The 14,391-nt window shown below is 49.6% G+C and overlaps 4 protein-coding genes across 4 annotated transcripts; 2 read left to right on the top strand and 2 right to left on the bottom strand.

The window, feature by feature from the left end:
* Positions 1 to 145: 145 nt before the first annotated feature.
* MIND_01043500 (DNA mismatch repair protein) lies at positions 146 to 4,024 on the top strand (the record flags this gene model as incomplete). Its single annotated transcript, XM_037367022.1, has 22 exons — positions 146 to 385; positions 434 to 520; positions 571 to 665; positions 720 to 845; positions 898 to 1,012; positions 1,064 to 1,094; positions 1,146 to 1,171; positions 1,220 to 1,311; positions 1,362 to 1,471; positions 1,520 to 1,742; positions 1,791 to 1,871; positions 1,920 to 2,049; positions 2,096 to 2,350; positions 2,399 to 2,444; positions 2,492 to 2,609; positions 2,660 to 2,700; positions 2,749 to 2,970; positions 3,016 to 3,127; positions 3,178 to 3,230; positions 3,281 to 3,458; positions 3,513 to 3,751; positions 3,804 to 4,024. 22 exons carry the CDS (start codon positions 146 to 148, stop codon positions 4,022 to 4,024), a joined length of 2,841 nt encoding a protein of 946 aa, XP_037216416.1.
* A 56-nt stretch (positions 4,025 to 4,080) lies between these two features.
* Positions 4,081 to 8,173, bottom strand: MIND_01043400 (uncharacterized protein; the record flags this gene model as incomplete). The annotated part of the gene is made up of 13 exons (XM_037367021.1): positions 4,081 to 4,470; positions 4,521 to 5,104; positions 5,155 to 5,473; positions 5,524 to 5,763; positions 5,811 to 5,921; positions 5,968 to 6,152; positions 6,205 to 6,316; positions 6,368 to 6,545; positions 6,592 to 6,794; positions 6,842 to 7,026; positions 7,075 to 7,252; positions 7,303 to 7,842; positions 7,892 to 8,173. 13 exons carry the CDS (start codon positions 8,171 to 8,173, stop codon positions 4,081 to 4,083), a joined length of 3,507 nt encoding a protein of 1,168 aa, XP_037216415.1.
* An 870-nt stretch (positions 8,174 to 9,043) lies between these two features.
* On the bottom strand, positions 9,044 to 12,191 carry MIND_01043300 (Trehalose phosphorylase; the record flags this gene model as incomplete). Its single annotated transcript, XM_037367020.1, has 20 exons — positions 9,044 to 9,180; positions 9,231 to 9,464; positions 9,515 to 9,598; positions 9,645 to 9,943; positions 9,998 to 10,081; positions 10,136 to 10,211; positions 10,255 to 10,262; positions 10,310 to 10,436; positions 10,486 to 10,528; positions 10,578 to 10,665; positions 10,715 to 10,760; positions 10,812 to 10,880; positions 10,934 to 10,996; positions 11,047 to 11,132; positions 11,185 to 11,626; positions 11,681 to 11,747; positions 11,808 to 11,866; positions 11,913 to 11,929; positions 11,976 to 12,031; positions 12,081 to 12,191. The coding sequence occupies 20 exons, from the start codon at positions 12,189 to 12,191 to the stop codon at positions 9,044 to 9,046; spliced, it is 2,196 nt and encodes a 731-aa protein (XP_037216414.1).
* Positions 12,192 to 12,607: 416 nt separating this feature from the next.
* On the top strand, positions 12,608 to 14,388 carry MIND_01043200 (uncharacterized protein; the record flags this gene model as incomplete). The annotated part of the gene is made up of 2 exons (XM_037367019.1): positions 12,608 to 12,838; positions 12,889 to 14,388. 2 exons carry the CDS (start codon positions 12,608 to 12,610, stop codon positions 14,386 to 14,388), a joined length of 1,731 nt encoding a protein of 576 aa, XP_037216413.1.
* Positions 14,389 to 14,391: the final 3 nt, after the last annotated feature.

Raw genomic sequence — 14,391 nt, 5'->3', positions numbered from 1 at the left:
AGCCCTGCAGCAAAGCGAAGGAGGATAGAAGAGGATGCCGTCCACAAAGCTCGTGTTGAAAGTTGGAAATTCAGCGAGCAACATTCACAACTTGAACCTATTTCCCTCGCCTCAACTATTCGGAAGACTATGACCCGGAAACTACATGAAAAAGCAAAGCGCTATGACTTCGCCCTCCAAAATACCGCTCTTAGCCAGCTCAGATATTTCTGACGAGAGCGAGCCTGACTCTGAACCGGACCCCGACCGAAAATTCAACGAGATGTCCAAATTTTTCAATGAAGCGAGACAGGCGAAAGGCAAAGGAAAGGCCAGCGCAAAAAAGAAAGCAACTGCAGAGGAATTGGGTCCGAGTGGCAAACGTTATACTCCACTTGAGAAACAGGTAATAGACCCCCTTGACGGGTTTCCTCCCTAAATTTCGTGAGCCTAGGTTCTAGCCTTCAAAAAGAAGTACCCAGGCTCTGTGCTCATGATAGAGGTTGGATACAAGTACAGATTCTACGGGGACGATGCCAAGGTCGTATTTATGTGCATATCACCAGAATTTTCACTGACTTCTTACTTCAGGTGGCAGCAAAGGAGCTGGGAATGGGATGCTATATGAAGGGCAATTTTCTCCTGGCCTCAATACCCATACACAGAGGTAACATTCACATGAAGAAGTTTGTGGTGTTTTTTGTGTTCCTCACCGTCTCACGACGCTTATATACTGCTAGCCTCATTAATCTGGGCTATAAAGTTGGCATCATCAGTCAAATCGAGACCGCTGCACTGAAGAAGGCGGGCGACAACCGTAACACAGTGTTTGAACGAGACTTGACGTCGCTCGTCACCGCGACGACGTTGGTAGCATTGTGATTTTCTATTTTGGTTGCTCTGAAACCTTTTACCTAGTTTCGTGGACGAGTTGGATACCTCGGACGAGTCTGATGAATATTCCTCACCACGGCTTGTGTGTGTCGTCGAACAAGACGAATCTCACATTGCTTTCATTTGCGTTTCTCCCAGTGTTGGTCATCTAGCTTTCTGGGTTATTCCTCGATCGACCTGTTATCTGTAGGATGGTGAAGTCATTTGGGACATGTTTGATGGTAAAGATTTCACTTTATCCAGTGAATGAGACTGACTGATGTTTCACTTAGACACGCACCTGAGGATTGAACTTGAGGTTATTCGGGCTATTTTGATCCTTTACCCAAGCTGATGAGTTTGTTAGACCCGAATGGCTCATCTCAAACCACACGAAATGTTGATCCCACGCAAAATCTCCAATTCTTCAGAGCAAATGCTTCGCCACTTCATCGAAGAGTCTGTGGCAATATCTGTCAAGTTCTTGCGGCTTCTCACCCTAACCCTAGAACATCTTCGATGGTGTCGCGTTCCCGACTGGAGTATGTTGAAGATGTGTTCGACTACAGCGAGGCTTTTGACTATATCACCCAAACCTCTCGGCAGCGAGCTGACTCAGGTAAAGCATATCTCTTACCAGTATTGTGTGAACCTCAACTCGCTTTAGGTCTTCTGATAGCAGCCATTACCGACCTACCCAAGCCCGTCGTTGTCGCCCTCGCATGCTCGATTCGACATTTGACTTCGTTCAACCGGGCTGCTCCCTTGATGGAAGCCCAATTCTTCAACAGATTCACTTCGCAAGCAAAAATGCATCTGGCTGCGAACACGCTCTCAAACCTCGAAATCTTCCAGAATGAGACAGATCACACTGTCAGAGGATCCCTTGTGTAGGCTATTATTTTGGATGGAAAAAATCATTAACCAATAGTAATTAGATCTATATTAGATAATACTCGAACTCGGTTTGGGAAGAGAATGCTGAAAAGTTGGATCGGAGCTCCCTTGGTCGATAAAACGTGATTGGCTCACTTGCGCCCGGGGTTACGATACTGACACTTTGAAAGGGCGTTGCAAGAGCGTATCGATGCTGTGGAAGAAGTAAAGCTCGGCCCCTCTCAGCTGTTTCATCTCCGCCAAATTTTGAAAACACTTCCTGATTTGGCGAGAGGACTTTGTCGCATTCAGTACCGCCAGGTTTGTGACACGGTCTAGATATAAGTACCCCGCTGAAAAGTCAAAGTGTACCCCGTCTGAACTGGTCAGGCTGCTTCAATCGTTCCACAAAGTTGGGACAGCATTCCAATCCGTGCCGTCTGCCTCCCAAGTTGGTTTCAAATCTATGCTACTCAATCGCATCATATTCGCCTTGCCGCCTTTGGAACAACCTACGCGACAACTTTTGAATGAACTTGATATCGCAGAAGCGCGGATGGACCACAAAGATCGCATGTGGGCAGATGCGAATAAGTTTCCGCAGCTGGAGGAACATGCCATGGTGCAGTGGATTACAGACGTCCACCTAAACCAACTAACTCTTTCGAAGGCATTGGGAACTGTTGAAGAAGAGCTCAAAGACGAACTACCTCGAAGTGAGTGCTTTATCACAGCTAAAAAGCCCAGACCAATGCGTGTGTAGTCCGCGAACTACTCCGGATTCCAGGCCTTGAATTTACTGCCGATGACCAGTACCTTGTCGAGGTTCCCAAGACGCACAAGAAGCATGTTCCAGACGACTGGCCAGTCCCGACCTCTGCGTAAGTAGTTAGCTCACGCTTTCAGGTATTGGTTAGATAACAGAGTACAGCACAAAGAAAATCGAACGTTATCATTCGCCTGTTGTTGCAAGTACGTGATCACCTGCTGGCGTTTCTAATCAATGGACATTCGCTCTAGGAAAGCTGATCGAGAGAGCGCGGTGGAGAGAGTCTTTGGCCATTGAATCCAAACGCGCCTTCCTCGCTTTCTTGGACGAAGTCTCGCAGCACTATGCGATCATGAGACACGCAGTCCAGCAGCTTGCAACCGTAGACTGTCTGTCCAGTCTAGCCCAGGTCGCGCTCGACGGCAACTACGTTAAACCAACGTTCTTGGATGACGGTGACGGGCTCGAAATAGGCGAGTTTCCCCTCTCCGGCCTGGCAGGGAATTGAACTATCCAAGTCGATGGCCGCCATCCGATGATCGAGGTGTTGCGTTCGGACCCATTTGTTCCCAACTCTATCTCGTTTTCTTCCAGCTCGTCTAAAATCATCACTGGGCCAAACATGGGCGGGTGAGTAGTCCATAGTCAACGTTTGTCGGTTCCTGACTTGAGGCTTTCAGCAAGAGCTCGTCTGTGAGAATGATTGCCCTCATTGCGATCATGGCACAGATTGGTTTGTAATCCTGCCGATTGAACACGAGACGGTCCCATAATATTGAACAGGAAGCTATTGTCCCGCGTCGTCGGTAAAATTGTGCATGTTCGACTCGGTTCTGACGCGGATGGGTGCCTACGACGAAATTTCTCGAGGAAGATCGACGTTTATGGTCGAGCTTACGGAAACCAGCGAGATTTTGCGTGCAGCGTCGCCTCGGAGTCTGGTGATTCTAGACGAGCTAGGGTATGGAACTACCTGATCGTCGATTCCTATTTTAATTTTTTTTTTTTTTTGTAGCCGAGGCACTAGCACGTTTGACGGTATGGCCATCGCAGACGCAGTTTTGGAGCACCTGGTAACTTCGACCCGCTGCAACACTCTCTTTATCACCCATTATCCCCTCGTGGCGAGCAACTTGGAAAAGAAGTTTCCTCAACGAGTCGAAAACCTTCATGTAGGCTATTGTTCGGATTTGCGCTCGAACGGCAAGAGGGAGGTGACCTTTTTGTACCGTTTGGAGGCCGGGATCGCTCCAGGTAGTAGTTTCTCTCATTGGCGCATTCCGCTACGACAGCTGAAATTGGCTAGATTCCTTTGGCGTCGAATGTGCAAGACTTGCCGGGCTCCCTGAATCGATCTTGGAGCGGGCTGCTTCCCAGTCACAAGCAATGGAAAAACTCGTCGCGAACCGGACTCGTCAGAACTTGGCCCATAAACGACTGCTGCTCCTCAAGGACCTATTGGCGGATGGAAAAACTAGACTGGAACGGACAACGGCACTGGCCACTCTCAAATCTCTCGCGCTATAATGCATTTTACACCATTTGGATATAATTTTTATACTGTAAATATCAACCACTTTTTTTTATTGGCGCACCTTCTTTTTCTTTGCCTTTGGCGGTTCAACAGCAGCATCGTCAGCCTCGACCTTGCGTTTTGTTGCGACAGTTGGAGTTTGCGGCGAGACTCCCAATTTTTCGCACGACTTGTGGACCCCAACGGCAGCTTTGAAATGGGTGGACGTTGCCAAACTCTGGCTGAGGGCCTGCCACGCTTCTGGATTCCAAGCTTTCCGGGCCTCGGTTGGAGTAAGGACGCGATATGTCTGTCGCATGGCGAATGAAGCCAGTTTGAGCAGCTCTTTCATCTGGGCAACGGTAAACACGTTGTTGTCTTCCTGACAAGCCTCTGTGACGCAATCTGTGAGGGCCTCCCGGAAAGACCGCAACAGTGCTGCGATGCCCTCCTGCTTTTCCTGTTGACATTAGCCATGACAGATGATCGAACTTGAGATAGCAAACGCACTACGGAAGGGAGCCGGCTCAAGAGTGTCTGCAGTAGTTGCAAACACTGCAGACGTCGATATCCATTGATGGCTGTGTTGGCGAGGGCTGTTATATCGGTTTTGAGAGCCCAGAACGCTTCTGGATAGCGGCGTATGGCCTCGCTGAAGAAGGCTTGGTTGAGCGCCGAGTTTTTGCGGCTGACAAAGTCCTGCAGGGAGGACCGGTATGCGTCGACCACGGACTTGTGCTCTGATGCCTCGATCAGAATCTTGGAGAGGTACAGACTGCAGTGGCTCAACAGGCCTAATAGCTCTGGAGAGTGCACTCTTGTTGCACGCGAGTGTACTTCGCTCAAGGCAGATTTGATATCATCCATGTTCGCATTGGACGGCACACTTTTTGACTTGGAGATTCGCGAGCGCAGGATGCCTTTGGCCTTGTCGGTGAGATGGCCCTCATCGGAGCTGGTGCCAGAAGAGAGTTCGACCAAAGGAAGTAGGAAGCGAACGAGCAGCGGACTGGTGGCCTCTTTTTTGAGAAAGGTGTCGACAAGCTCGAGGACTCTGTTCTTGAAATGGGTGGCTTCCCGTTGTGCATCGACATCTAAAGGGGGGTGATGAATGTGAAATCCTGGAATATATTTGTTCACCCACTTTTGCCCTTCTTCTCCCCCTCCCGCATTCTGAAAACTTGGGCGAGTTGTTCATCGATGGCCATCATTTGTTCGTCGTCCATCAGGTCCTCGTCACTTTCCTCGTCATGTGAGCCATCTTCAGCATCCACTCCGTTGACCTTGAGGGCCTCCTCTATTTTGCGCCGGAGTTCCATATCAACTTCTCCGTCGTCGCTTTCTTCGTCAATCTCGATGTCAGAGTCACTGCTAGAGCTTTCACTGCCCTCTTCATCACCGTCTTCCGGCTCGTCGTTCTCGCTCTCGTGTGCCAGCTCCTCTGGATTCCTTCTTTCTAGTTGCTATGGAGTTATAAGCAAAGTCGTTTTGTGTCATTCTTCAGTGGACTAACCGAAAGAATCAGGTCAACAGTTGATGCTCGAACAGAGCTGGATATAAGGGTGAAAGCCTGGTTGCCAACGACGCGCAGGAAAGCAGTTGACTTTTCGAGGAAGCCAATGATAGTGTCGACCACGATGTCGATGGGCTCTGGTAGATCTGACTGTGGCTCATCCGTGCTCGCTTTCTTATTCTTTTTACTCTTGACTTTCTTCGGGGGAGCGAAAAGCCGAGTGCAGGCTTCGACGCATTCCTCGTTACATTTAGAGAGCAGTTGTGTGCACGAAATGGTCGACTCACCTCTAACCCTGTCAGATCACGCTCCGGTTGGTCGTCGACGTATTGGTCCAGTAGCATGCCCGACAAGAGAAGCTCCATTCCTTTGGCCGTTTCTTTCATGGTTTCAGACGCCTACCAGAAATCAGCATGGTTTTCTCCACTGAGCTGGCAAACGTACTGAGCCAACTTGTTCGATAGCTGCTTTGACGGAGGAGTATACTGCGGCATCTTCATCGTCGATGTCGGCCAGGAGCGCAACGTGTTTGCTGTCGTTCTTGAGGGTTTCCAGGCTTCGAATAACCCGACTAATCCAAAGGTCCCCGTTGGACGAGATGCCTGGATATTTGACAGTGTTGTCCCCATCTGTATGAAATGAATAAAACTCCAGAACAGTTTCCCAAGTCTAAAGACACACCCAACTTGACTGTCTGCACTCGGCTGGTCAGATCGGCAAGACATGATAGAAGACGGTCGCGACATTGCTGTCGCAGAGCGTCAGAGAACGGCGGCGTCGGAAGTTTATGCAGCTGCGGAACAAGTCAGAAACCTAGTGAAAATGTGCAGGACGAAAATCCCACCGCATGATATGGACTCTTTTCCGACTTTTTCTTGATGACAAATAGTCCATGGACAACCAACCAGTCAAGTACCAACATCTTACAATTGTCGTCTGTTGGGACCACGGCATTGCGAATGAGACTGGATAGCTGGTCGATGATCCAGGCTCTTTGGAGGTTAATTGCGGAGACATCGGGTCTGGGCCATATGAGAAATTCGTTAACACGGAGAAAGATGTCTCAACTGCTCATCTGGATTGACCTGTCTCAGGAGATGCTGAATATAGTCCTTTATACCACTGGTGTCCATAGAAGCCAATATGGATTCCACCGTCTTTGACTTGGTCAACTTGTCAAATTGTGTGTTCCCGTTAACACCGGTGAGTTCCATGATGAAGGCAAAACCGAGCTGAGGTTGGCTTTTGACGAGACTCTGTATATCCGACGCCTGTTGCCTTACATAAGAGACTGATGAAATTCGGGCATGAGACTGACAACTTGTTTAGCAACTTTGTGCAAGTGGCGATCAGGATGCGAGAGGTGGTTGATCCACGAACGCATGAAATTTTTTGTGAAGAGCATTGGTAGTGTGTTGGGCGTAACACGAGAAAGGGCTTTTCGGAATACTTGAAAGCCACTATATTTGCGCTCCTGAGAGGAAGTTGAAGAAAATAACGAGTCTGTCACATTGAGAAAACTGCTGAATCCGAAGAACAAAACCCACATACCATCAACAACAACTCTAAAAAACTCGGGAAAGGTGCCTTTGGTGATAACCGACGGTTTTGACGACTCGGGGAGCAGTTGATCAAGGATGACGTCCCAGACAAAGGGAAGTTGAGGGTTCCAAGGACCTGTCGCCGACTTGAATGAGTTGTCGTTCTCATCCAGATCAGAGGAGGATTCCTGGTGGGATTTGAGTATAGAAAAAAATGGCTGGAGTTGAACCAAGATACCTTGAGAATTTTTGCAATAGTTAACAGGTTGGAGCTGCTGAGGAGGTCTACATTTTTGAAGGGAGGGCAGAGAAGCTTTTGCCATTCACGTCGTGGGAGGATCGCCTGGAGTTTCAGTGTCATTGCGATCTTCTCTGGCGACCAGACAGTATTGTTCTCCCCAAATAACGCATCCACAAGGAAATCGAATGCCTCATCCTTCCAGGAGACCTTGGCTACATTCAGTGAATCGATAGCGAGGCCAATTGTCCACCACGCGCTTTCCCTTAGCCACGACTTTTTGTCGCCCAATCCTAAGAGCGTGGATATCGCCTCCTGGAAGCTGGAAAGTGAGGACGCCGACGTGTCAGAAGACGGAGAAAAGCGTAATGGTGTCGTGCGGACAAGGAGGCCGGACTGGATTATGGAAGTAATGCCAAATAGACGAGCAAAAAGTAGATCGCGCTCTTCTTGGCCGGTCATGGAACCTTGCGGCTTGGTCGACTCCGCCAGCTGAGTCAGTATCTGGCTGCTTGTTACTGTATCGAGACGCGAGAGTAACTGTAAAATCGTCAGGCAATGGTTGCCCAAGGAGAAGAACTCGGCGCACCTCAGTCAACGCGACAGCAAACCCCAGCCTACTGCTTTCTCGTGGACTTGCAAGGCCCCGAATAAGACGGCGTATCGAATAAGAGACATCCTGGGCATTGAAGAGGTCGATTGGGTTCGTTTTCGGCGACTCTTCGTCGTCTGAGTCTGAGTCTTGTGGTTGTTTGGGAGAAAACTGCGATTGAAATTGCTCCAAGGCGCCAATGAGCTTGACAGAGGCGTCGATCCGCTGTTTCTTGGAAGCCGAAGACAAGTCCCAAAACAGAGGGAGCGTTGTCGACATCAGTGGAGGAGGAAAAAAATTATTGGGTAATCCTGATGATCACACGCCGGTCTTTTATTAGAGTGCCTATTTACTTGCTCACAATGATCAACGCTCAATCCCAATGTGCCCAATGTCCTTTCACACCCAGTCGGCACTTTTCGCAGTTTGCCCTGGGGCCCATTGTGAAACGATTCGGCCGCTTCGTTGGCGAACCGAAATGTGGTGGAGATGAGACCTGCATTGGAGTCGGACTTTCGCGTGTTTGCGTTCGAGACTGTGGAGTAGCGGGCTGAACGGTTATGGATGGCATTATTTGGGGGTGATGTGGATTATAATGGGATGTAGCTTGAGGTTGAGGTGGGACTGAAGACAAAAAGACATGATGATTGGGAATGTACTGCTCCTCTGAATCGACTGCCTAAGAAAGACTTACAAAACGGCGAAGACAAAGAAAGCGCTCGCACCATACTATCGTCAGAAGTGCTTTGTTCATTCTCAAGAAGATGAGGGCTTTCGATGGAGAGGCCGCCAGCTTGCTTGACCCAGTCTTCTGACGACTGGCGACTAGAGCTTGCTGAGCTTCGGGTTTCATAAAAGTACGCATTTTCACGTCCGGCAGCGAGTGAAAGTCGTTTCTGAGAATGACCAAGTCAGACTTGCCACTCTGGCGACAGCTTGTCTTACTTACCGCTGGGCGTTCGGTCGGACTATCTGGGGAGCGGGAGCGTTTGGTTGATATAGTTCGCGTTCGTAATGAAGGGGAGCGCATTTCGATCTCGAGCATGGTAGAAGACGGTGAGAGGAGTGTCACGGTCATGTGCTCTGATTGGGGACGCGTCGCGTAATTTCTACACATGTACAAGTTGAATTGTATCTACATTTTTGTTTCTACTGCATTTGGATGGGTGCGCGAGGAAGACGTGGTTCTCCATCGACATAAGGCTCGTTTGTCTCAGCTCGAAGCATGTCGTTCAGCCAAGCACCTTTGGGTTGGATCTTGATTCCTCGGCTGTACATGACCGCGACTACAAAATGTCAAGAAATCTTACGCGAAGCGGAGATGAAGACTACTCACGATAAAGCCATGCAGCCGCATTTCCGACCGTTCCAACCTCATCTGACACGTGGGTTTTAGCGTATTGGCTCATGTTGCGATAGAGCTGCTCGTCGGTGTAAAGGTCATAGAGATGTTTCGCAACCGCATCAGTGCCCTCAGCGCCAGGGGGGGTTAAGTAACCAGACTTTCCGTGCTCGACTTGGAGAGGAATGCCTCCGGTTTGCGATGCAATGATTGGGATACCAGTGTGAACTAAACAAAACTTTCAGCTGCAGAAACTGCACAAGGTAGAAATGACTCACTAGCTTCAGAGACCTTGACTTCGAAACCCTCACGAGTCGACAGTTGGAGTGCGATCCGGGCGTTGGCCATCAGAGCATTGAGGACTGACATTGTGTAAGAAAGGAGAGATGGCAGGGCGAAAAACACTACGTTGGTCACTCGGGGGGAGACGCATCACGACGATATCATGGGCAAACTCGCGGTATGCCTCTGATGCGATAAGCTGAGTCACCTCGTCGTAGATGATGCTTGCGTCGGGGTCGTCAACAGCACCATGGCCACAAATAAGCAACTGAGGGTGCTCTTCCTCAGTGAGCTCTGACTGCGACTTTCTGAGTAGCTTCCTGAATTTGCTGTACGAGTCGATGACATGGGGAATGCCTTTGGCCGGGTCGAATCGCGCTACTTGCACAATATATTCACGAGCAGGCCATTGCAATTGGTGCATTCTGTGACAAAATCAGCTCGAAACTCTTTCATTCATAGAGGAACCAATCACTGACTTCTGCGTCGTGCACAGATCACGGAAGATACCCATGTAGTAAGCAGATGAAAGTGGGTCGAGGTCCTTGTTTAACCCATCCAACCTGTAAATAGACTCGTTACAAAGGAGCTACAAGAGAACAGAACAACAAGCATACCAGTCAGTAGCAGCACCGAGAAGGGCTACTTTCTCAATGGGAACATCGTCCGGGACGAACTTGTTGACAGGGTGACCTGGGAACAATTAGACGATGGGAGATATGGAGACTTGACGCACTGATAAACCTGTTGACAATTAGTTTTGTGACCTAGAGAAACGCTAACCGACTCACAGATCTGCCAGCTTGATGTTGTTCCACAGGTAGTCCCAGACTTCCTCTTGAGGAGAGCCAGATATGTGCACCAAATCGGACCGAATTTCAATGTGTGAACGGTATACAATTGGGAGATCCGGGCGAACTAGACCATTTCAGGAGGTGCCCATAACTTCAAGTGTGTGTGACCTTACCTTTCTTGATGATGGGAATTGAACCGGGCATCTGAGGATCGTCCTGCACAAAATTTTCAGCGCTTTATTGATCCAAGAATCAAATCACTCACAATGAACGCAATGTCGACTCCCCCAGGAGCCAAAGGTCCGCCTTCAGCGGTCCAACGAAGAGTGTTTTTGGCAATCCATTCGTCAAATCTAGTCACATGATAAGATAACGATAACGTGAGGACAGAATAAAACTCACTTCTCCTTGTCAGCCTGAGTTAGACGCGATTCCGGTGCCGCGACGCCTGGAGTGAGAGTTGAGCTATAATTATCTATACTGCCAAGAAGTATCGGACCTTGCAACCGGTTGTGGTTGTCTTTGGTGATGCGGAAGACAGCCGGGGAGGGATTGGGAACATACCAGGCTGCCAAGAGTCGTCAGCTCATGGTATCAAGGGTAAGATAGCCTAAAGCGTACCTGCATCGACATCGAGAAGTGTGAGGAAACGAATGAGCGCGTGTCTCATCAGTGCGACACCACCTTTCCAGCGGTTAGCAAGAGGTATTTCTTGGGGCCATTTACGCGCGTACCTCCTTGAGGTGTGCTTGAGAAGAAGCCAATCTTGATTTTCTTCTCGCGCAGCTCATCGGCGAGTTTTATAACCGCATTCCATGTTCTGTGGTATGGTTGAGCGTGCGATCTTGTCCCTGATAGCAAGAGAGGATTACCCAGGTCGGACGGTCTCCTTGTACTTGTCCAGGTCGTCAATCAAGTGAATCTTCCCAGCAGCATCGACCGTCACTTGATTGCGAGGGCCAATTGTCAATCTGGGCGAGTTGTTTGGCCCGTAGTACATCAAACATTTCCGGACGGCGGAGTCGGCTTGTTCATCCAACGTTCGTGGGATCGGGAGACGACCGGAAGTTCCCGCAGCACCGAGCTGAGCCTGATCAAGATGAGAGGCCTCCACGAAAAGGGTCGGCGTCTCTGCACCGGAAGGCACATAACTTCCAGTGGTGGAGGAAATCCTATGCTTGATGTTGATTGAAGTAACCGAATCAGTGTGGTACGGTTTGATGTTGAAGATAATGGGGACAATGTCACACTCCAGCCACAAACGCGTCGCAAGATTTGGGGCTGATTTCAGTAAAGTTGTTGTGACACCAGCACCTGTTTGTGCGATAAGAACTTGCTATTCTTGACAAAAGAGACGCGTGAGATTACCCAGGAACTTGCAGAGATGCTCCGAAGAGAACTTTCGAATGGTCTGGAGAACGAACGTCTCGATGTCCTGGATTCAGATAGGTGGAAGCATAAGCTAACGCCGCTGGAGTGAACAAGAGGAACGCACGTTGGCCTTGTTTTTCCCAACCTCGACGATGGCCGACGTGAAATCAGTCGAATAGACACCTAAAATGTTGGCTCGTTGGGGTGCTGTGGATTTCGGTGAGCATACCGTCATGGATCGCAAGCCTGCCTGCGATTAGTGGTAAACATAGGAGAAAGATGATAATCGTACGCGAGCTGGAATTTTGACTGGTCAATGGCACTGCCCGCAAGACCAAGCCACATGGGCTAGGATCGGTGGTGAGCAGCAAAGATGCAAGCGAAGACAGCAACACACCGTCAGACTCGAGAATGGCGCAACCATGTTGGGCTTTTCCTGAACGACGGAGCTGAGACGACGTCGAACAGCGGCCGAAGGCAAAGACTGGAACTGATGTTGGACGCTCATGGTGGATGGGCGGAGGAGACAAGAGTGGAGTGGCTCTGGGGTAAGATTATATAGTGCCGAAGGGAGTTAAGCGGCATTATAAAAAAATTGGGGAAACGTGGGGGGCGGCAACCGCGGAAAACGTCGTGGTTTAAGGCAGCTTCTTGATGGACAGAAGACGGGAAGTTGTCCCTGTAATCGACACGGGAGAACAAACAGTTCCCTCTTATTTCTGAGATAGAAAGCCCAATCATAGGCTTGGATGTGGAGTAGATATGTTGTTACTTGCGTTCATCTCCGTGTGACTCCAAGCCATAACGCGTCACGCCCATTAACTTTCGCCACCATCATCCTCCTTTTTGCCTCGAGGACCGGACATGCTGCTACGCTAGGAATCTTTCCAGAACTCTTTTCAAATTCCAGCCAATCCAGTCCAGATGCCGCCATGCAAACAATGCGGCGTGCCCACCATTTCAGATCCTGACGTTGGACTTGTCTGCCCTCAATGCGGAGAAATTGTCGATCCAGACCGAGTCGTCTTAGCTATCGATGGTGATCTCCCACCAGTTGTCTCAGAACCATTTCCAGCGTCCGCACGGACAATCAAGACTGCACGAAATCGGTATCTTGGAGGAGCAGACAAGGAAACTCGAACTCACAAGAGCTTGGTTAGTGGCTTCTCATCCTTCGCCACGTGTAGAATTGAATTCTTGTCTAGCTTGAAATGCAACGGTTCATTAACAACCTCTCACGCGCGTTACTCGTTTCTAGCGTGTCTGACCGTGCATACAATATATTCCAGCAAGCTATGGCCACAGGCAAATTTCGCTGGGGTCGCACTGCTAGGCTAGTAGCTGGTGCATGCGTGTCCATTGCCCTTCGTCTCAATCACCGTCCTGAACTATTCGTCGACATTTCTCATCTTGTCGGTGAGAAAACGGCGGCTTTAACGAGCACATTCTCCTCCGTTATTTCGACCCTCAAGATGGATCAACTTCCGTTGTCTGAGCCTAAATCTCACATCGAAACCCTCCGAGAGCACTTGTACTCGGCGTTGAGTGCTAATCAGTCAGCCATTCCTTCCACTCTTGTATCTGCTATCAAACCACTTTCTATCAATTCCATTGTAGCTACCGCAACAGCTCTCTCCGACCTCCTTGTCTCCTCAGTTCCTCCAAGTGCTGTTGCACGTCTTCCGGCGTCTCCCACGGCATGTGCAGTGCTGATTTGGGCAATCGAAGGCGAATTACGGACGAGTCTAGCGCAGGTTGGCGAACTGGCAGCGTTTCTTGCGACAAAATGCAACTTCACCAAGTCAGTCGTCATGACTCGTTACAAAATCATTCAAGACGAGCTGATGGATCGCATCGACAAGGTCGAGTGGCTTGACCACTACGATCCCCACAACGGAAAGAGTGGAAGGGCGAAAATCTCACGTCGCATTGTCGCTGCTAGAGGAGTCAAGGCCGTTATCGAGTATGAGCGTGAGTGTCGTCGAGAAGAGTTTCAGACCAATGCACATGAAGGTGAAGATGATGATTCGGATGGCCCAGAGAGTACTGACCGGCGTCCCCGTAAACGAAGAAGAGTCCACGCACTGCGCGACGCTACTCGATTTCTATGCAATCCACTCGTTGGTTCACTTCCGTCATGTTTGTTTCCTTCGACAACCGCCAACCCACCACCCTTACCTTTGACCACTTACCTGCTCACCTCTTCAATATGCATGCGCCGAGACAATTTACCGTCACGTCTCCAGCTTCTCGCCGCGTCACGTGGTGGCGTCAGCTCAGATGACATTCCCGAAGACGAATTATTCGAAGAGGGCGAGCTCGAAATGATATTTCGGTCTGAAGAAGAGGCTGAAGGGGATTTGCGTAGGTTCTATGGATGGGAACCAAAAGAGGAGAGGTTGGCTGCCTTGGTTGCTCTTCCCCCCGTCTTGAAGGAGCGGAAACGAGGGGATGTAAGAGGCCAATCACGCAAGGCGTCGCGAATCAACGCTGAAAGCATTGCGATGTTTATGGCAGACGATCAACCTGAGGATGCGGTGGAGCTGGGAGACCTCCTGTCGCTTGATGATGACCCCAGAATCATTGTTGAAGAGAGCGGGGACGTAACGGGGGCTCTATTTGGGCTGTCGAGGAGTATGATTGAAGACCGAGCATTCTCGCCGTTGCTCGATTGGGAAGAAGAACCATATGCGGAAGAAATATAATAT

The sequence above is a fragment of the Mycena indigotica genome (genome assembly GCF_014461135.1).
Source record: "Mycena indigotica strain 171206Taipei chromosome Unknown Mind.scaff0009, whole genome shotgun sequence".
NCBI classification, from domain to species: Eukaryota; Fungi; Basidiomycota; class Agaricomycetes; order Agaricales; family Mycenaceae; genus Mycena; species Mycena indigotica.
The sequence above is the reverse complement of the archived record's forward strand: the minus strand, read 5'-3'. Positions and strand labels throughout refer to the sequence as shown.